The sequence below is a fragment of the Nomia melanderi genome, chromosome 2 (genome assembly GCF_051020985.1).
Source record: "Nomia melanderi isolate GNS246 chromosome 2, iyNomMela1, whole genome shotgun sequence".
NCBI lineage: Eukaryota > Metazoa > Arthropoda > Insecta > Hymenoptera > Halictidae > Nomia > Nomia melanderi.
The window spans coordinates 28,305,948-28,327,307 of record NC_135000.1 but is presented as its reverse complement, the minus strand read 5'-3'; the positions used below and the strand labels follow the sequence as shown (position 1 = coordinate 28,327,307).

General features: G+C 47.4%; 1 protein-coding gene across 3 annotated transcripts in view; it reads right to left on the bottom strand.

The window, feature by feature from the left end:
* The window catches only part of Gfrl (Glial cell line-derived neurotrophic family receptor-like), a 440,074-nt gene that overhangs the window by 260,293 nt on the left and 158,421 nt on the right, over nucleotides 1-21,360 (bottom strand). For all 3 annotated transcript variants that reach the window (XM_076374200.1, XM_076374198.1, XM_076374199.1), the window contains exon 3: nucleotides 3,332-3,502. In XM_076374200.1, coding sequence (XP_076230315.1) covers nucleotides 3,332-3,502 — 171 coding nt within the window. The remainder of the gene's footprint in view (nucleotides 1-3,331; nucleotides 3,503-21,360) is intronic.

Here is a 21,360-nt window from a genome sequence, read left to right as displayed (position 1 = left end):
GGCCCGGACGAGCGAGCCCTCGGGAAAATGAACAATGGAGATCGCAGGCGAAGCCGCAATGGCGCGGAGGTTATATAAGGGGCCGCAGTCAAAGATATCGCGATCCCTTTGTCTCTTGCACGGGGGCCGCGACCGGGCCGCTTCTTCTTTTCATCGGAAGAAAATGCCCGGTTGAGTGGCACCCCGATCAAATTTTCTTCTGTTGCGTCCACGGTCATTGCTCGTCCCCCTCTACTCTTAGTCACCGATAACTTCCCCCCGATTAACCCTGTCTGATACGTCACGGCCAGAAGGAGCGAGGGGTTTAAAGGGTTCGCCGCAGGACGAAGGGCTCGGTGCCTGGACGCTCTTTGCCGGAATAAATTGGCTTCGGGGAGGACGGAGGGAGAGTGGTAGTAAAATGGCGGAACGGGAATTTTGTTCGCTGAGAATTCTTGTGGGAATTTTTGGAGAGCTTCGTCTGCGGGATAGATAGAAATGTTTCTGTAATTTTTTTATGGTAAGTTGTGTTAGCTGAACTTTGGGATTTAGGTTAATGGAGGAGCATTACGTGTCTATTCGGATGCAGTTCTCCGAAGTCATCGTCGAGTGTTACATTTTCCGGTGGTTAAAGTTCGTTAGTTGTCTGTGTTGGGTATAGCAAGAGAATCGACGCATCCCGAAGATTACATCCGAAAATATTTGTAGAGATGGTAATTAGTAAGGACCCGAGTGGTACTGGACATTAAGGTTAATGCGTCCTGTAACCTACTTCCCGACATTTTGTAAACCTACACGGCGAGAGTTTACGTCTATTATAGCCCGAGATGCGATAAAGTGGCTTGAATATTTCACACGCGAAGTGAATAATTTTGGGTTTTAATCGAATAATTAATTGAAAAGTTCCCGGGTAACGCGAACGATATATTCGGGGCGTGATGTGACGTTCCATAATGCAATGATTGGATTTGAATCAATCGTAGATGAGAGGTTTTTCGGATCAAGTCGGCAACGTCTTCGACCAAACGCGATTAAGACATATCCACAAAAAATATCTTGAAAGCAAATATAATTCAATGAACTTCCCATTTATTATTAAAGATAGAAATTAATTCTTTCAGAAAATACAGAGGTACATCATAAATTTCAAAGATCACGCTAACAAAAACATCTGTCTCTCCTTACTCACAAAGAAAAGTGTGACATTATTACAAAACCAAACGAAAGGCAACTTGACCGAGAAAAAGGGAGTTCCAGTAAGAAAATGAAACTCCAACGAAACAGCGATGGCGGCGCGAGAAGTCGCGGCTCCTCGAGGCTCCGAAGCGATGGGAGAAGGCTCGGAGGAGCGGGACGTCTAATAATTCGGGTGTAACGAGTCGAGCAATTAGAAGAGTTTGGCCAGAAGCTTAATTACATTTATCCCGGTTGTATAAGCTATACGGACGGCTGAAAGCCGGTCATGCGGCGGGGAAACCGGCGAATAATGAAAGCTCGCCGCCACGCCCGTTTCGAAAACCGGGAAGCTTCGGCACTTAATGAGATTAAATTCGCTCTCGTGCTTCCGGGGGGGGGGGGGGGGGGGGTTGGTCGGCGGGACGAAGACGGGCGAGGGGAAAAAAACAGGAAACGAAGGAAAGGGAAAAGCGGCGCCGCGGGTGGGAGGGGGGCGGGGGAGAGAAAAGGAAGAAAGGAAAACGGAGGCCTGGCAAAGGCACGCGCCTCCCTTTTCCCTGTTAAACGGGCAAAGATAGCGCGCCGCCCCGCGGAGTCAGCGGCGGGGTCCACTGAAAGCAGCGCGCTGCAGCTTATGCAACCGGGCTTTGAAGCTTCCCGGCATTCCGGCAGACATAAAAAGATCGCGAGCGAGGTGGGACAGACGGAAAGGGCGGGAGGACGGCGCGGCGTGGATAAAACGGAGACGGCGGAAATCGGTCCCAACGCTTTTCACGTCGATGCGTCGAGTGTGATACGTTGCACGCGCGATCATTCCGCCGCCACGCTCGCGCCACTTCCGCGCGTCAAGCTTTTCCTTGAGAGCGCTCGCGGTAAATTTGATGAAAAAGTGGCCCCTTTCACGGCCAACTGCCGCGCTTTATGAACCAGGATGCGCGGAAAAAAATTTCGCTGCCCCCGGGATCGCGTCTTTTCAGCATGAGCGATATGAAAGGCGAGGCTCGGCGCGATAGTCGGCGGGCCTGTTGTTAACTTTAACGGAATTATGCTCGACGAATGAACCGGCTCTCGGTCTCTGCGAATTAAAGGGGAGATTTGTGTTTTTGTGAACCGGATGTCGGCTGGAGAGGAGCGAAGATAATTTCAAAGTGAACATTCGAATGGATTCCTCCGGGTTAAGTTTGTTAGTTTATACAGTTTACGTACAATTGTTCACGGGGACGTAGCAGAAGGTTTTACGACGCGACGGAAGTTTCTGTACGGATGTAACTCGGAGTCGGAGCACAATGGACCGAACGGGGAATTACGTTTCAAAGGAACCGTGACAAAGAACATCGAGGCACGAGTTCACTGACGGTCGAGAGGAATTAAGATAATCTTCCCGACGCGAATGGAGGTCGCGAAGAATGCCGGGAGCAAATATCGCGAACCATTGCCGCGGCGAGGCCGAAGGGATCTCGCTGGAGGACGCTCGAGCGTTGCAGCTCGTCGGTGCTTTCGGATCGCGGGCTGCTGCGCAGCTCGCGTAATACCGGACGGAAGTTCAGGTTAAACAAGAAACGAGCGTCGCGGCGCGACGGGCGACGGGATTATTGGAAACGTCGCGAGCGAGACGCGTGTTCGCGACTCGTTAAAAGTTCCCGAGGATCGTTTCTGGCCTGGATCGAGAGCGTCGAGAGAAGTTCCGAGCGAAATCCCTCGTTACGATTAAACGCCTGTTAGGGGATTAACGCGCGGTCGTTGATCGATCCTCCCTTTTTCTCGCGGCAGCTGGATTGATCTTAATTGATTTTCGTTGTCGGCCCGTGCCTCCGCTGTCGCAGTTCCCCCAATGAGATCCAGGCGACCTCGCCGACCAAAAAAGTATCAAATTTTCAGTCCGTAAGTACCGATAATCTCACGTTTGAAATGCCTGTAATTTCTTCCGATTTCTGGCTGCTGTCTGTCCGTTACCTTCATCTCAAGTGCCCGAAACAGTTCCAGTTGCAGTTTAAGCCCTAATTCTCGTTTCTAATTCCCAATCTCAACGGAATCTCGAATTTCGCCGCTCACATCGCGACCTTCCACACGGAAATTTCAACTCTCGCCGCCGAAGGGTTGCCGGCGGAAGTTGCTAGTCGCTTCGCAAAGGTGCTCGAGAAAGAGATAAAACAATTTTCTCCGTGGAGAAACTTACCCTTCTTCAGGACGTAGATGCAGGGGTGGTCGAAGAGGAAGTTCTGGAAGCTGTTGCAATCCGGGTCTACGTGGGGCTCCCTGCAGAGGCACGTGGGTCGGAAGAAAGGGAAAGCCTGCAAAGTGTGCAGAGCCGCCTGACACTTTGTCACTGTCACCGTTGAACAAGCCACTGGAACAGAGAAATAATTATTATTAAGCTGAGTCGCCTATTCTTGATGACAAACACCATTTCTTGTCGAAACTTCCGCGGAATGAATCTCTCGGTTAACTACGCGTTCAAAATTCTTGAATTGTCCGATTAATCAGTTCTCCAATTTTTCTCTGGCCTTTCGTTTCCGTGTTCGCTATGAAACATTCATCGTCTAACTCGTTTACCTTCATTTTGCAACCACTTGTTTAACTGATTTATACTAGCGGCACAACAACTTGTAGCAGTAATACAATTTACCGTAAGTTCGATATTCAAGAGCGGAATAATTACAATACAAGAGGATAAATATACTCCACTCGTTTATTCAGCATAATTTGATTAAGGCTGTAGTACGAGGCATTAATTTGCCCCATCAAGTAAGACACGTATCCTGTGGGAGGAACTTCGCCGTTAAGTCGTTTCCCAACCTAAGTTCGGAAAGGATTATATTTCATGCGTAATAATTGCTGGGTGGGGCGAGTGGGCCAGCTATCGACGATGCTTGCCAGCGAAGACCGCGGAATCCCATCGAGAAATTCGCTGCAACGGGATCCGGAAGGCTCGACAACGAGATTATCGCGCAAGAATGGAAAGCTCGCGTTACACCGCAGGGAGCAATGGCGAGTCCTGTGCTTGGATAACCGACGATAACACTTCGGGTCGCTAACCAGCGACTCTAACCTTTCTACAGAAGCTACGCGAATGAAAATGTCTCGGACGCGTGATAATTGGTACTAATCACGTAGAAAACGGATAAACAACACCAGAACTACCAGACGGAAGAATCCGACCCATTTCAGAAGGATTATCTTACAATTATCAAAAATCTATAGAACGTTCGATGAGAACTTAAAATAAATTCTTAAGTAATTCTAATTTTTGGAAATAATTAATAAGTCAGACTACTTCTTCGGTAGTTCTATCGTTAGTGAAAGTTGATTATTTTTAACCCTTTGCGCTCCAGAGGTGCCTCTAAGTCACCAAATGACTTGACACAGCAAAACTGTAAACTTTGATATTTAATATTAAACTTTGTGTAATGCATCAATGTAAGAAATATTGAAAGAAAACAATTCTCTTCGACAATGCGTCTGAGATTTCTTAATTCAATCTGAGAAAATGTCATCTGTATCTCATTAGAAAATATTGAATATCTCCGGTGAAATACTTCTGGAGTGCAAAGGGTTAATATACAGAAGAATATTTGAAGGTCAGCTGATCAAGTCCCAAGAATTTCGAAAATCTTCCACCAACAAGCATCGCCATTAATTCGCTTATAATCCCGACGAAATTAATCGCCCCCGAACATGTCCGAAATTCGTTCGACTCACGGTCGGTTTCAGCCGGAATCGAATCGATCTGAAAAACGAGGTACGAGCTCCCGGCGCAGCGGGTAGTCGTTGGGAAGACGGCAAACGAAAAGTCAGTGCTCTATCTTAAATTAAACATTAACTTCTGCCTGCCGGAGTGTTTTACTTTTCGCTTTGTAGCCCGAACTCGTTCGAGCGATCTTTTTCTCCGTGCCGCTCGTCGGCGGGGCCTCGCGGAAAAATTAGGTCGCGACGTTTAGCGTCGTTCCCATTGGAACTTTTTCTCGAAAATATCTCGATCCGAACGCGACCCGGTATTGCTCGAGAGATCGCCGGCGCGAGTCTCGATGCGACGTACAGAGGAAAGTATCGATGTTCCTAAAATTCAATTTTTCATGAAGAAACTATATGATTTATTCAATTAAAAATGAATCATTTAACAAGACACGTGACAGGTTCCTCCAAAAGTAATGAATAAATATAAGTAATTCTAGACATTAAGAATAAATTGTATATGGTAATATAGTTTGAATAACCGGTAATAGCAATAAGCCTATACAATCATCATTTCTCTGTGAAATTACTCGATATTTCATTATTACCGGAAAATCAGCTTATCCTCGTTTATTCAAACGTTACAGATTTTCGACCAGTGAAACAGCGATGCTGTCGCAGACGATGCGCGACGCCGGGAAACACGGTTGAAACTTCGCTCGTCATTTTTCGATCCAACGTTCGACACCGTCGACGACTGCGAGGAGAACAGGAAAGACTACGACATCTGGATTCATCGGACGAACTCCGCCGCAGCGACTCCCGGTTATTACGGAACTTACGGTGTCTTGGAATAGTAATTAAGGCGGCCTCTCCTGCCCATTCTTTCGCCGAACGACGTTGTACTAATTAATCTGCGTGCGGGTGGAGCCTCCCCGGCCGGGCCGGGAAAGCGAAAAAGAGGAAGGCTGAGAACGTTTTAACGAGGGGATATATTTTAAGCGGGCGGGATCGTCGCGCGAACAATTCCCAGCGACGGTCGATCTTCCTCGTCCCGTTTCTCATGCAAAAATCATAACTTCGCTCTTAATTGAAATGAATAAATTTCGTAACGCGAGGTTATTGCGTAGTCTGGCTTGTTGATATTCGCGGCAGATTCGTCTACGGATTGGAATTAGCGGAATTAACCGTCGGCTGCGCTGAAAGGATAAGGGCTAACTCGATAGTTTCGTCTAGCTTTGATATACAACGTTTTAGCGACGCTTTCGGCGAAACTGTGCAGGGTGTTCCTCCGTCCTGCGATGAGAGACGGGACAGAGATGTCGAGAAGAAAGTGGGATAGGTTTAGAGGGGATAACAGAGCCTCGAATAAAGGAAAGCCATTTTACCAGTTGATACGAAACTAATGCAATTTACCGCGGCTGAAATGAGTTCAGCGATCTAAGGTAGACCGTAAAGCGAACACTGCGAATCGAAAGTTAGTTGTATCAACAAAAGCTCAAGCTTCGCCGTAACTTATCTTTACCTATCTTCAATTAACCAAACTTCAATGGTTAGCTAAATTCTAGCAGAACGTTCGCCCAGTTGAACCTTCCAGGATAAATCAACCGAATCCGTTCGACCAAAACGACCCGCTAAAAGACACGCGCGAAACACGGAGCACTGAAGAAATCCACACACCGGATTACGTTCGACTGTCACGGCGGCCGCGGAAGTAAATTAAAAGAGTGGGAACCCGCTACGGACCGTAAAAAATATGAAAAATATTCGACGCGGTTTACAGCCGGCAGCAGACAGTCCGTTCGGTATCCATAAAACCGACATAATTAACGGATTAACCGGCGATTCCGTTCCCGTAAATGGGTCAGTAAAAACGGCCGAGGGGGGAGGGCCGTGTAAAACACGCGACGTGTTATTTCGCGGGATTAAATCGATACGGCGGCCCGTTGCGATGCACGGTGTTGCACAAAACCCCGGATCTGGAGGCTGCAGTCGCAGCTGGAGTGTCGCTGATATCATTCTCTCCCTCCCGGGCCTTTCATCCCGTGTCTTTCCCTCTCTGTCCGCCGTTTAACGGTTTGGCGGTCGCGCCTATGGGGCGCGCGAGTCCTGCATGGCCACCGGGAGATAGCGACTTCGAGGACGCCGGACTATCGCGGAGGAGCACGGGAATGGAAGGGGAACGAGAGATGATACGTAGGTAGGTACATACGTTCGTACAATCGTGCGGTGGCCATCTGCATTCTGCGAGCCGGACCGGCGACCACTGTCCGAAACACGCGGCTGTGTTTCCACGGAGCGCGCAGGTGATGCCTCCGACTGTATTCACAGCTCGGTCCCATCCCACGGCCGCCCTTTCGCCGAATAAAAGTTCCCGACCATCCGCGCGACCCCGATCCGAATTTCTATTGCGGTTAGTATGGAATTAGCAGCCGCCGCTACGGCTCGCGCGAGGTACTCCTCGATGCCGCCTCTTGGAGCAATTATTTATTCATTGGCAGCGCAAAGTGGTTTTATTAATAGAGGGAAATGGAATTGGATCATCGTTAGGAGAATGGAATATTATTCTTTCGTCGGAATAGAATGTTCTTTGATTGTGGAGTGTGATGTGGGATGGAAGATGGATGAAGGAGCTTTTTATTATTTATATGGATTGGAAAAGTTTGGTGATTTTTAGTGATATTTGATTTCACGGTTTCATCTGATCATCGTAGATTCATTGGATTGATCTTTATTAACACTAAAGCTGCCAAATAGGTTACAATGATCTATTCCTGATTTCTTGTTTTAAAATCACTGAGAAGATACTATTATTAAATAATTTGATTTGGTAATGTACGAAGTAAATTATAAGCCAATGAAAATCTAAATAAATACACTCTTATAATATTTCCAGAAGAATAAAAAGAAGCCAATTTGACTGCTCGGTAGTTCTAGTGTTAATGAATTTTAGGTGTCTATCATGGATGCTGTTCAATTTGAGAAGAGTAGTAGAGAATGTTGACTAGGCTTCTACTTTTTTAATGGTATGTGAAATGTACGGAGAGAGCATGTCAGGGTTAAAACCGTTTTAATACGCCGCAAGGGTAGTTTGGGAAATTTATATTCCAATCGAGGCAATTTCTTCGAACGGATATTCGTTGATTTATATATCTGCAGACGTTCGGAGGTGCAGTTGAGAAAGCTGAGAATCGCCGGGGTATCCGGCGATTCGATTGGCAGACTCCTTTCTTCCCGGCAAATTGCTCTGCGCCCCTCCCCGACGGTCTCATCATTCAATCAAACGTTTTCTTCGTGGCCACCGCTGCATCATTAGTCTCGCTAAATGAATGTTCTTTCGCCGGCGGGAAGAACGATGGCGCGGCAAGAAGCCCGGTGTTTTGTAGAATTTTTATAACCGCGCGGTGAATCCTCGCCCGGCCAAGGAATCCACCGTGGGAGAGGTTTCATTAGAAACCGGGCCGCATTATTTCGCGAGCAACAACTTGAATTGGCGCGGAAATGGCCGGGTTCTTGCGACAGGTAACGACCCAATTATATCGACATCACGACGAGCGTCTTTTTGCTTACGGCCCTGTCCCCGCGGAACAAATCCTAGCACAGACATTCGGAGCCAATAACCATTTTTACTCGAGTTCTCATTTTCGTTAAACCGGAATCCGAATGCTAACATTTATTCGCCGGCCGAAATCCATCGGTAAAGCAAGAAATATACCGTTGCCGGCGTGACGCTAATACAAAAGTAAAATGAAAGAAGAAATATACGCACATTACTCATATTAACGTATTTATTTCCCGTTTCCACTGCACAGATGCGTCCGTTTTCCTCGATACCGACCACAAATTAAATCCAGGAAACGAACGGTGCTCCCGTTGTTTGTCACGGGACAAGACATAAATTAGAATCAGGACGTTGTCGAGGGGAAAAAGGCCGGGGAAAGGCCAGTGAAAAGCTGCCGCGGCGATCCCCGTGTTCCGTGGTATCGTCGTTTATTCACGAATCAGTTTATCGATAGTTCCTAGAGAGCCGGAAACATCGATGCCAGCGGAACGAAACGTTTCCTCCCGTTCCAGTATTTCCAGCTCGATATATCGAGCACCTAATTCCATCGCTCATTGCGATTCTTCTCCCTATTATTGTTCGCCGGATGAAAATGCGGCTCGTAAAGCTACATGCCGGAACGCAGCGGAGCAAACGTGGGAATTACGGATTTGTATCGCATATCGACGGGTTTTACCGTGTCAAAGCAACCACGAATCGAATTGCTAAACCAATGGAAAAATCGTGAAAACTGATTGCTACCGCGGATATCACGGCAAAGGAAAGACGATATCCCTTTGCCTTTCATCGGGACGTGCTCTAAATTCCTCAGAAATGCGGGAAGATATCATTCATCGAGTATCCTCTCGATTTTCATCGTAAAGCTGTATTAATAAAGAAGAATACGCGGTAACTTTCTAGCGGAACAGACGTATTTTTCCCGCTGAACTATTTACGTTCCACAATAAAATTCGAAACACCTTTGAATCTGACGGACCACTCGATGAACGGATTGCGGATATTTATGCTGATCTAGATTTTAAGAATTACCCGAAAAAAAAACAAACAAGCGGGGCAGATAACAGCCGGCAATTCCCAGAACGGCAGCCGTCCCTCGTAACAGACGCAGCGTGGACCCGCGTCTATTAACCAAGGACCACCGTAATTTCGATTCTCCCGCGTGATAAAGAACAAGGCACGATCGCGCGGCGAGCCCTCCATTGTTCCGTGCGCCATTCTTTTTTCATAATTATCGCAAAAATCTGCCCGGAGCCCGGCCGCCCGTCCATTCGTCAAATAATCCGTGCATTGTTCGCTTCGAAATGTTCCAGAATTCGCGAAAAGAGCCGACGAAACAACAACAACAACAACAACAACAACGAAAACAGTGCGGGTGGGGTTCAACATTGAATTACGAACGCGTTACCGCGAATTTTCATTTCTGGCCCGCATTATCCGCTGTCCGTGCCAGCCGGCCTCTCTTTCCGTTCTCTATATCGCGGTTTAATTATCAGGATACCTAGCCCGGAAGAAGAGGATCTCGCGATGAACAGCCTCGCAGCCGATAACGAAAACAAAAACGAACCGGGCTGCGCCGATCGCGGCGTGGGTGGGTCCGAGTTATGATTCATCGATGGCGAGAAAGGGGGGCGAGCCGAGGAAAACAAGAGCAAACGTTGCGGGGAAACGAAAAAATGTGTAGACCGGAGTCTCGGGCGGATCTGAGGGAATGCCGGCCGCCGTATTTCCTCTCGCTTTCCTTTCAGTCGCGCGAGAGCTGTCTTTTTTCCCTATCCGTTTCCCGCCGCCCACACGCCAACCCGCCACGACACACGTTCGCCCAGGGAGCGAGCAACCCGGCGCGTTACGCTCTCTCCCCGTCGCCGCGACGGCTATCTGCCTCCCTCCCGGGCCATTGTGCTCGAGAACCGTGCCCGCCGCTTTGCCGTAACAACGTACATTGTATTTTCGAACAATGGGATCCTTCTGCCTGCCCCCACGGCCCACCTTCCCTCCCGCCGCCACTCTTCACGCCACCTTATCGGTCCTTTTTTTCCGTGCCGCGAGACCGCACTTCCCGCGCTTATTAATGGCGACGACCGGATTCGATTCGCGATCGCGTTATGCTCGCTGCCGCCCACCCCATTCTCGAATTATTGCCCGTTGATTTTCACCCTCGCCTCCGTTGCCATCGACGCGTTACCAGTTTTTCTTTGTTTCTCGCGGATTAATGGTGGTTATTGGCTACTGCGTTGACTGCGATGAGTTAGTAACCTTTTGAATTCTGTAGGCTCCAATATTGCACCAGTTATAATATTAAATATTTTAATGAATCTTAAAGAAACTACCCAAAAGTTATTCGACTTTTCATAGATCCGAGTTTTGTACTAAGAAGGAAAATAATAGATCGAAGAAATTTTATAGCATTTCTAATTTTCGCTAGGAATACTATAGAAATTAGTTGCAGTTGCCGATAGATCACGAAACAACCTTTAGTGCTAAGGGTTAATGAGAGTTTGAGAAAATCTTAGCTGTATTGCATTGTACTATTTCCTTCTTTCTTTATTAAGACTGTTGCGAGGATCTTGAGGAGTTTTATTCAGTTTAATGGTTTCGTAATAGAAATGGAATATTAGTTAATTATTGAATATCACAGTTCTTACAGATCTACTTCCAAAGACTTCCGTTCTATATTAATCGACTGATTGCAGACATTTTCGAATTCAAAAGAGTCAATTATCGGTGACCGTTACGACGGTCAATGTAAACTCCGATGCAACGGCTCTCGATGGTCGCATTCATCGAAGTACTTATTATTTATTCGATCAAGATGATTCCGGGGAAGGTTTATTTTAGCAGACCACCATTGTACTCCGTCGGAATCGGGGCGAATCGCTCGATTCCTCGGCGAGCACGATCCCGCGGCTCTCCTTCGCCGGGGAACGATTAAAAAGTTAGCGGAGCGCGAAAATATAAAAGCGACCCCGTTGGTCGGTGAAAGAGCGGGAAAGGGAAGGGAATGCTCGTAATGTTTCACGGCGATGAAACTTCGGAAACTTCCTTCTTTCTTCGGATTTCATCTGGATCGGGTATCGCGAATCCCCCGCTTAAAAGTAATGCCTCCCGTTCCGCTGGGAACTTCGGGACCCGGGAAATAATTAACCGTTTCATTTCGCGGAAACTCCGAGGGAGCGAGGGGCGAAGGAAGACGTCGGGACGAACAACGTATTCTCTGCCCTTTCAATAAACCGATCCGAAAAGTTTCCCTTCGAAACGCGTTTCTTAATTACACCGCCGCCTATGGGCAGCCTACGCCGACTGAAAACGATATTTCCGCCCCCCGAAACCCGTGTAACTTCACTTTCCCATTGATCCTTCGTCACTGAGCTGCAACGGTTGATTTCTTGTGTATTTACTCTTAACCCTCGAGGATTTCAGCACGGCGTGAAATAGATTCCAAAGGAGGATTCACCTTATTGAACGTCTACGAGGAATATCGCTCAAAGATTATAGAACATGAATATACTGTGCTTAAGGAATAAATAATTATGAAATAGATTTTCCTTGAATCATCTTGAATTCACCTTGAATCAACGATGAGAATATGATAGTGGACAGTATGAAACACAGTAGAACCATTTCATCGTTTCACGGTAGAACTGTTCCACCTCCTGAGTCCATATCTCAATTGCTACCCCAAAATCTCCATAATAACACAGAACGAAAGGATAAACAGCGAAGGACAATAGTACATAGTCTATCAACGGCAATTCAAGAGCTTCAGATTTCTCGGATGATGACAGGTCTGGCGAATTCGATCGTGATGGACTCTTAGGCGACGTTGTTCGTCCACTTCCTGCACGCGGTTCGTACGCAACGATACCGTCGTATTCGTTCGCAAAGCGGTTTTCGTTCGTGCGCATAATAACCGACGTCGAGCAGAATGTCCCCGTCACAACACAGAGAAGAGAGAGAGAGAGAGAGAGAGAGAGAGAGAGAGAGAGAGAGAGAGAGAGAGAGAGAGAGAACCGGCCGATTGAGGGTTTAACGGAAGGGTGGTTTGTCTGCCGGTCGCCATTACAAGGGACGAAGGGCCGGCTCTCTCGCGCTCGTATATTCCGGATCATTTTACCGTATAAACGTTTAAGCAGCAAATTGATTGCCCCTACGGCTCATGCTAAACCCAATAAATGTAATCGTGCTCACCGATTATATCGCGGCGGACTCGTGTGCGATCGGCCGCGTAATCGAACGCGTAAATTTCTACTGCGTCGCCGCCCGCGCGATTCGCACAACGGGCAGCGCCGTTCGACCCGTTCTACAGCGACGTTTCCGTCGGTGCTCACCGCGAAATACTTTCCGAATCGACCCCGCTCTTCGAGTCGTGCAACGACTTAACGTGAATAGAGGCGCGGCGCAAACATTTTCCCCTCTTCCTCGAATGAAAAGCCTGGAACTCCGGTAATCGGGGAGGAAGGGTGAACTCTTTCGAGAGCTAATGTTACAGTTCTTTCGTCTTCGAGAAGTTCGACGGGAACCATTCTGACGAGACCACTCGACGCGCAACTTGGTGTGCTCGAAGCTCGCGTGGGAATTCTCTGCTAAATAAAGAACGGAGTTTATTTGAAATTTTCGTTGATCAACGAATTAAGCTACTGCAAGTTTTAGCAGTTACAATTGAATTGGAACCGGTTGGAGCTCCGCTGGAAAGCGACCAATGGAACGTACTGGGATAAATGTTATTGAAATGGAGTTTCGATATGGATAATTTAAATCGGTAATTGAAACAATAGAGATTTCTGTGGGACAATCTTGTCGCCGCAGGAGTTACGTTTATCCGATGCTTTCACGTTAAGTCCGCTTGTTAACGACACGCGGCGTACGTACTCGACGCGCCCAGTTTCCTTTAAGTTTCTATGAAAACTGAACCGCCACCGCAACGTTGTGAAAAGGACCCTTAAGGAGCACGCTCTGATAGCGGATAAATGAAAATGGCTCTTTCAGCGCTGAATCAAGCCCTCGTAAGATAAAGCGGAATTAGGCTGAGAATGCGGCTAACGGAGAACTTCAACATTCTATGCAGCGATGCTCTCGTTTGCCGAAGTGAAATCGAATTTTCGGGATACTTCGATATCTTGTATTTTCTAACATTTAATATACGAGTTACCGTGTCTCTCGTGCATCTAGAAGTGAAACAATTTACTCCTACCTCTTACAATAGTGTAATTTACTTTAGAATATATACAACAAGCGGATGGAATGAAACGAGAGGAAAAGACGATACGAGAACAAGAGACCTAACAACACTCGGTTAAACACTCGACACGTTAATCCGCGATTTTCAGTGGCCCCCGTTAAACAGACGGCAAACGATTCCGAGACAGTTAACCGGCACCGCTTTGTCGTCGCTCCTCGACGGCAGCATAAACGGAATTCGCGCAAAAAACGCGGGCGTGTCTAAATTGAAAATTCGTCGGGAATTCTTCCGCCATCAATTGGCGTTCTCCTTGCGCCGGAGAAAATTACACCGTAAGCTCCCGTTGCGAAACGCGAGACTAAAGGTAACGAGGCACGCCGGGTACGTGTGTAACGGAGTCCGGCCGGTAATCAAAGAAATTCTTTGAAAAAGCATCTCCAACCCTCCGACTCTCGGCTACGGGTTCGAACGTCGGCCCGGATAAACTTCAAGCATTGATTAATCGTAACCATTATTCTTTCCCTTAATTATCGTGGCATGATTACAGCAATTAAATCCCTCGACATCACTTTTCAACGCAGCGAATCGCCGGAATGTATTACATTCTCTTTACCTCTCACATTTATTTTATTTATCCCTGATTTCGTTCCGAGCTGTTTTTACATTCAACGCTTCAATATCCACCCTCCGGTGCAGCGTTATTTACCTGTATTGATTAATAACAATACCAGTAATAATATTCAACGAACGTGAACAAGATTAATGCAGGAATTTCGAATTCGAAAAGGAAAATCAAACCTTTGCAGCGATTTCTCCGCGGATACGTTCAACTATTTCATTGTGGAGCCACGATCAATGAAACTTTATTAATTCTTTTAAAATGTCCACGGCTTTGTCTCTTCTGCATAAACGAAAAGCTTCTGTTATCGTAAATCCACTAGCGAGGATTCTAGGATTATTTAATTCGAAGTCCACGAATACTTCTTATCGAGCAAATGTAACAGTTAAGGGGTTAAAGTTCCTCCGCGTCGCGATCTTCATCGATCCGCCGATTCTGATTCGCGATAGGAAGCGTTCGGCTCGTAACAGTTCGACCGCGGACCTAACGGTAAAAGACCGCGGGCTGATTCGGCGGAGAAATTGAAAATAGAGGAACCGGCCGCGCGGGACTGGTCCGGAGCGAGCGGACGGGCAGACAGGCTTTCAAAGGATCACCAGGATTATTTTGTTCCTGATGGATGAATCTGGCGCGCGCGGTAGCGGCAAGTAAATTCGTTTATACCTTGCCCCGTTGTAATCGATGATTCGGACGGAGCTGGAACGATCAATCATCCGCTCGGCCAACTGTTGACCAAATGAAAGCGTTATTTCGAATGACACGGGGGAGTCCCCGGCTGGCCTGTGGCTCGGTTTAACCTTTAACCGGACTGTCGAATATGGGACAGGGAACATAAACCCCCGGACCGTGGTGGGTCACCGGCGCGTGTCCACGATTTGCGCACGGTATTTACTGCGAGCATAAATAACCCGCCGATTTGGCGTCCCGTTAATTATGACAACCATTCGGAGCCGTTGATTTGCCCGGGCAATCAGACGTCGCCGGATTGCTCGGCTCCAGCCCCTTGTTTGGCGGAACCGCGACCGGAATAACGTCAAACGCAACGTTTTCGTGTGACGGTAAGAGGAACCGTGCACGCGAGTTCGAGTTGCGCGCGGCGAACGCAGTTTCCCCGAGGAAATGGAAGAACGGAGTTCTTCTTGTAATTGGTACTGGCCGAAAGTTGAAGTCAGTAATTTGAAACTCGATTTTGGAATACCATCGTCCCGTAAGGAGAATTGTGTAATTTAATATGAAGTATTCAGAGATCGTTACTGAAGTGGCACTAATTATAACGGTATAACTACAATGTGTATCTTGCTGTGATAAATAGAAATTGCATGAATAATTTACAAAAATCTAATACGCAAAGGTATCACTCAGTTGTCGACTCGAGTAAGAGTAAAAGCCTCTGAGAAAAACTTCGAGTCAACCGATACCGAGGCACACGTGGAAGAAATCATTGGTCCGGGTAAATCTAGGTAAGTCGCGGCCAGTAAATTCACCGGAATCGATCGTAAATGGCCGGCGTGTGTACCTTTCGCGCCGCTACAGATAAGCCCCGGAAGCATCGGGATTACTATACAGCGATAAATCAGAATTAATTTGAACGTCGCCGCGTTATCCCTTTTAACGGCGAGTTTTACTTGGCCGACGAAGCGTAGCATCGAAAAGAGACCGGAACGAGAGGAATGGCGGCGGCGAGTCGGACGACGGCCGAAGAAAGAGGCGGGCGAGGCGCAGGGAGAGAAGACGAGGGAGATTCATAAATCCAAATAAACGTTTGGAGGCTCTTCTGCCTTGCAGATTTCAAACGATCGCGCGGTTCCAAAGCGAATTCGAATATCAACCCCCTCCCTACTCGTCCAGCCGCGGGTTAATATTCGCTTCTACGTTATTCATTGTTCCGACGTATGATTCAGCGGCCGCGCGGGACAAGGGTCCTTTAACGTCGACTTGACATTTGAATTTTAAAGTAAATCGAGTCTTCCCTTCTATTATCACGGGTCCGACAGGTAATTTCTGGTTTACCTGCTCGAAAGCTGCCGCCGCCGAAAATAGAACCATTCGACGCGGCGCGCTCCTTTTCAATTGAAACGGCACACAATTTCAGGGGGAACCTCGCGTTGCGTGCACGTGTGTGTTCGGGACAAGCGTAATGCTCGTTTGGTACACTCTTCGGGCATCAAAGAAGCCTCGGCGGTGGTGTATAGAAATAAATTCTACAGCGTTTCGCGAAGAATCGTTGAAATTAGATGTAACGGCTATTCGTCGATCATCTTTATTATCCTTTCTCTCGTGGTTTCAATGATACCAGAATCGTGGGGGCCATTTGTAGTGGATTCATTTTTTTTTAGGCGTGTCAAGGGTAGATCAAGGGAAAAAAAGGGACCCGATGCGTCTCGATGGTCCCGGGTGCGCCATTCAAGGTATTCGAGCAGCAGACCCGGCGCCAGCCAGAAGGGGATGGTCGTTATTTATGAGCATAAGTAGTGCCCCGACCCTAAAGTGCCACCGAAGCCTTTTAATAAGGGAGTCTTCCCGCACCGTATCCTCCGGCCGACACGTTATTACTTCGGATACCTGCATACTTGGAGCGCCTTCGTCTGCCTTCGCCCTCGCCGTCCCCCGAACAACCCTCATCCCTCCGGATCAGTGACGCACAGCCCGTGGCCCGTTATAAAGATTTTGCGGCCCTTGAATTCCTCTTGCGTCATTGATTCATCGAATTTGTTATTGCTGTCTGGTGCACCGGCTAACGACCAATTCAACGGAATGACTAATTCGTAATGTGCATACAGTCTTTGAGAAAAAGTTTGTACTGCTTTAATAATTCACGCAACTAGACGAGGGAATAGACACGAAATATTTATCAGCTAAAGGAGGCGATTGGTTGGAACAGAGTGAAGTCTTAGAATTAGTTATTAATGATTTGGTGTCACGGATAAGATATACTATTTAGTTACTCATGTTACCAAACATTCTAATCCGATATCAATCTGTAATTGTTTTCTGGTTAATAGAACGCTCTGGCCATTGATGACCACCGTGACAGTTAACGAGTTAACTATCGCACTTTATGTGAAAAAATAAAGAATAAAATTACATGTTTATGTGAAAAAATAAAGAATAAACATGTAATTCTTCTTTGTTTCGCTTTGATCTTTCATTGAAATATACTCTACGTGCATTCGTCCTGCGTTCGACGAGTACACGCTCCATTTTTTATTTTATCGCGCGCAGAACGAGAGGTTTTTCCAACTAAATTCCACAGTTAACTGGTTAAGTTTACTATTTCTTCTCGTTCGGCAGGCTATAGATCATCGAATACACGTGGAACAGTGGACAGGATTATGATGATAAGAAGAAAAGGGGTGAAACAAAGCAGCTCGGTATGCAGCATTCGTGAGAAAGCGTTCGTGCTCAGTTCGACGCAGCCAAAGCCACGAGATCTGAGCGTACTCGAAACTGCATCCCCCACGCACCCTCTTTCCCCCTGCAAGCCGGAGCTGACCCGCTGCGCCGGGCCCGGAGCTGTCAAGCGCACGACCCACGGGAAACTCCGAAGGCACGCTCGCGAAATTTCACTTCGGACGGGAAAACGGAAACTGAATCCTCCTCCGTCCGCACGAATCCCGCCCCCGCCATTTTGGAACCCGACCGCCGATTTGTCAGCAGCTTTTCGGACCACGATAACGCGATAACGAGGCTGACTTCGCCGGTTTTCATTGTGCGCTGCGAGCGGAGGGATTTTTAATGTCGCGCATTAATCGGATTTCCGTCGTTTCGTTTAATCGCCGTGTTACACAAGCGAGAGATATCTTTCCCAGCGCTTCGGGAAGCGTGCACTTGTTCGGAAAAAGGCTATGCACGAAGGACATTGAAGCGGAAAGATCTCCTGATCCTACCTCAAGAAATATCAGCGAATTCGCGGTGTCTTTCCGATTTAATCTTTGATACTAAACGCACCACAACTGATAAAATGGCCGGTTTCAAAATTCGATTTGAAATTCTGCGTTTTCCTTCACTTAACTTTTTATCAATTCCTATATTGCTTGATTAACCAATCCGACTACAGCAGAAATAAGAATGTATAAAATGATAAGTACAGAAGTGAATTTAACCATAAGTATCAACTACAGAACGAAAACTTCATTGGTATCAGAATTCACGATATTTTATATAGAGATGTCAGACTACACGTCCATACTAAAGGATTAAGTCGAGAAAATTGCGATCTCGAAATAACGGCGTTAATTAAATTTAGGAAACGGATTAAACAAAGTTGTCGCGCGTTGTCCTTCTTCATCATTGTCGACAAAAGATCGGACATAGAATAACACCAAGCGTCAAACCTATTAACAAGACCAAATTGGACTGTCGAGATATTGGCGGGACAGTGATTCGGTCGTGACTGTCGTTTGAACAGAAACGTCGAATCTAGCCGTTGTTCCATTAAACCGAATTATCGCTGGACAGTGATAGGCGTGGTACAGTTACTATTTCCGGAGCGGGCAAAAAGCTCTGGTGATCGGTGATCCACGTGGATCGCGTTGATACGTCGGATCGGAACAATGTTAGAAGGGTCTACAAAGGAACCTGCTAATCCGACGAAACAACGAACGCGGAGGGGGAGGGGGCGAGCGATTAAACGATCGTTACGTGACAATTATGCGAGCCGATAGCGTGCGAACACTCGATCGGCGACGAGCGGAGATTATCGGGCGCGGATTAGCGTTAAGTGTAAGATAAACACCGGAGCAGCTTACGGGAATAACAACGTGCTATCTCGCGAGATTTTCCGGGGCCGGCCGTCGTCGGATCGTTCCCATCGATAAGGCTCAGACGAAATGGAGGTCCGCTATGGCCGGCAATATTCATCGTATGGGGTACTAGCGCGCGAAATAAGGGTCGCGGATACGATTACAACGGCTGGGCCTCGGGGCTGCGCGAGAGATAGGAGCGCGGATGTTAACGGTCTGGAAAACCGGTCGTATCGGTCGCTTCCCGTTGTCATCTTCTTTATCCATCGCCGGCGACGCGTTGATGGCCGGCCGGATCGCGTCGATTCGATTCGCGTGGCGTTTACAGGCGATCGTAATTCACCGAGCTCTGCCGGCTAAGTGTGAGAAATGGTGATGAAAAGGAAACAGAGATTTCCATGCAACGACAGCGTCTCGAATAAAAGGAATCAAGCGACAAGGGTATGAACGCTTAATAATATTCCTATATCAAATAACCATCATTTAATCGAACTGCAGAAATTGAATTTGAACGGAGTGATTCCCGCGACGAGTTACACATTCCCTGCGATGTATCTATTAGCTCCGTGTAATTTCTTACATAATCGCGCACTCCGAGTGATAGATACAACTCGGAAATGCGTGTAGTGTATCGGGAACTTCCGGTCGACCTGGCAGTACGCGTTCCAGCGGTCGAAATTTCTAGCCGGCGCAGACTGCGAGCCGGATGCCTCGCGAATCGATATCTCGATTCGCGTTCCGGCCGCCGCGGACTGTTTATGGACGGATGATTATGAGCTCGTTGAATGTCCATCGGTGAATCCGACGGCCGAACGAACGATGAAACGAACGAACGAACGAACGAACGAGCACGCGCCGGGATAATGTAACCGTTGCGAATATTCCGAAAGGGGATTGTAATTTTATCGCGATTCGCAATAATTACCTTGGATTTCGCTCCCGGGGAAAAATTAGCTAACGCCTCGGAAACGTTTATGGGGACGCGAGCCGGAAGTGTAAACGGTAATTCGTCGGGCGGGGATCGAGGGACAGGAGGGTCGACACCGCGAAGGGACCTCGGCGCGGCGCATAAAACAAGTCGGCCGGATTCCTTTCACAAGAATTTCCCACGGGCATTCAGAAAATTATCAGACTCCCAGAATTCCCTGGCTGAAGAATTTACGGGAGCCGATACGGTCCCCGCAGTCGATACGGCCGTTCCTCCTCCAACCCTTTCTTATCCGCAAAATCTTTCCCGCCCTTAAATCTGGAAATTACGTGGCCGCGATTTACTGCGAAGTCTATCCGCGATTCCTCGCCGGCAGAAATCGCACCCTGCAACCCTGTTATTACGGGCTATCCCCTGCAACTGTTGCTATCGCGGACTCGCGACGCGGCGATCTGATAGCGCGGCGGTCAGCTATTAACGACGCGGCCGAATACTGCATTTATTTTATTTATTGGCTAACGATCCTCCGGCCGCGATCCGATCGCCGGCGTTGAACACTTTATTTGCGCTTTATTACGCCGCGCGCGGATGTAAATTATCGCGTCCCCCTATTCGGCGGCTGCGTATAACTCTCCATTGGTGGGTATTGAGTCAACGGTTGCATAAAAATATGTGGATTTACATACATGTGATATTAGTGACTATGTTTTGCTTTCTTTAATTTGTTTCCGCGAGGAGCTTCTCTTTTGTCGAATTTGAAGAAACTGGTTTTATTAGGAACGTCTTCGAAGAGTAATGTATTTAAGATTTTTGAAAATATTGATGAATGTTTGTTTAATCAGTGTATATTATACGAGCACTGCTAAATGGGGCGGAATGGGTTGAAGGAAAATATGAAGCAGAATGTTCCTATTAGAGATTGCGACGTGCGCAGGGAAATTTCGATGACGAATCGGAACACTTTTATTTACTTAGAGATTCTGGAGAATGTTTTCGATGTCGTATTTCACATTTTATTCGTGTTCTTTAAAGACAGCCGGAGTTTATCAAATGTTTTTCCTTCAACATTAATCCAGGCTCTACGGGCATCGACGTCCCGAAAGTTACCTAGTTATCGGATGGACCGTGCAAGACTCGTTCAAAATATAACCCGGCAACTTCTCGAGCGGGGCGGCCGGTCTAACCGTCGCAATGGACGCGGCCATTGAAAAGGGCAAAGCGAATTCAACGAGGAGAGAGGCGCGGTCGATTAATATTGAAAATATCATTTCCCGTTTCGAATCTTCGATCGGAAACGAAAAACTCACGGTCGGTGAGACGCGTTTGCATCGGCCGAGTCGAGATTTATTAATTCCGAGTCGAAACGCGCATTGAAACAGGAGCTCGCATCATTTGCGAAAGAGCGCGGTAATTAATACGTCAGCGCAGCTGGGCGAAAAATAAACCAGTTCCCACGCAGAAGTTTGCCCGCGATTTTTCCGGGCATTATGCGCCTTACCTGATGTT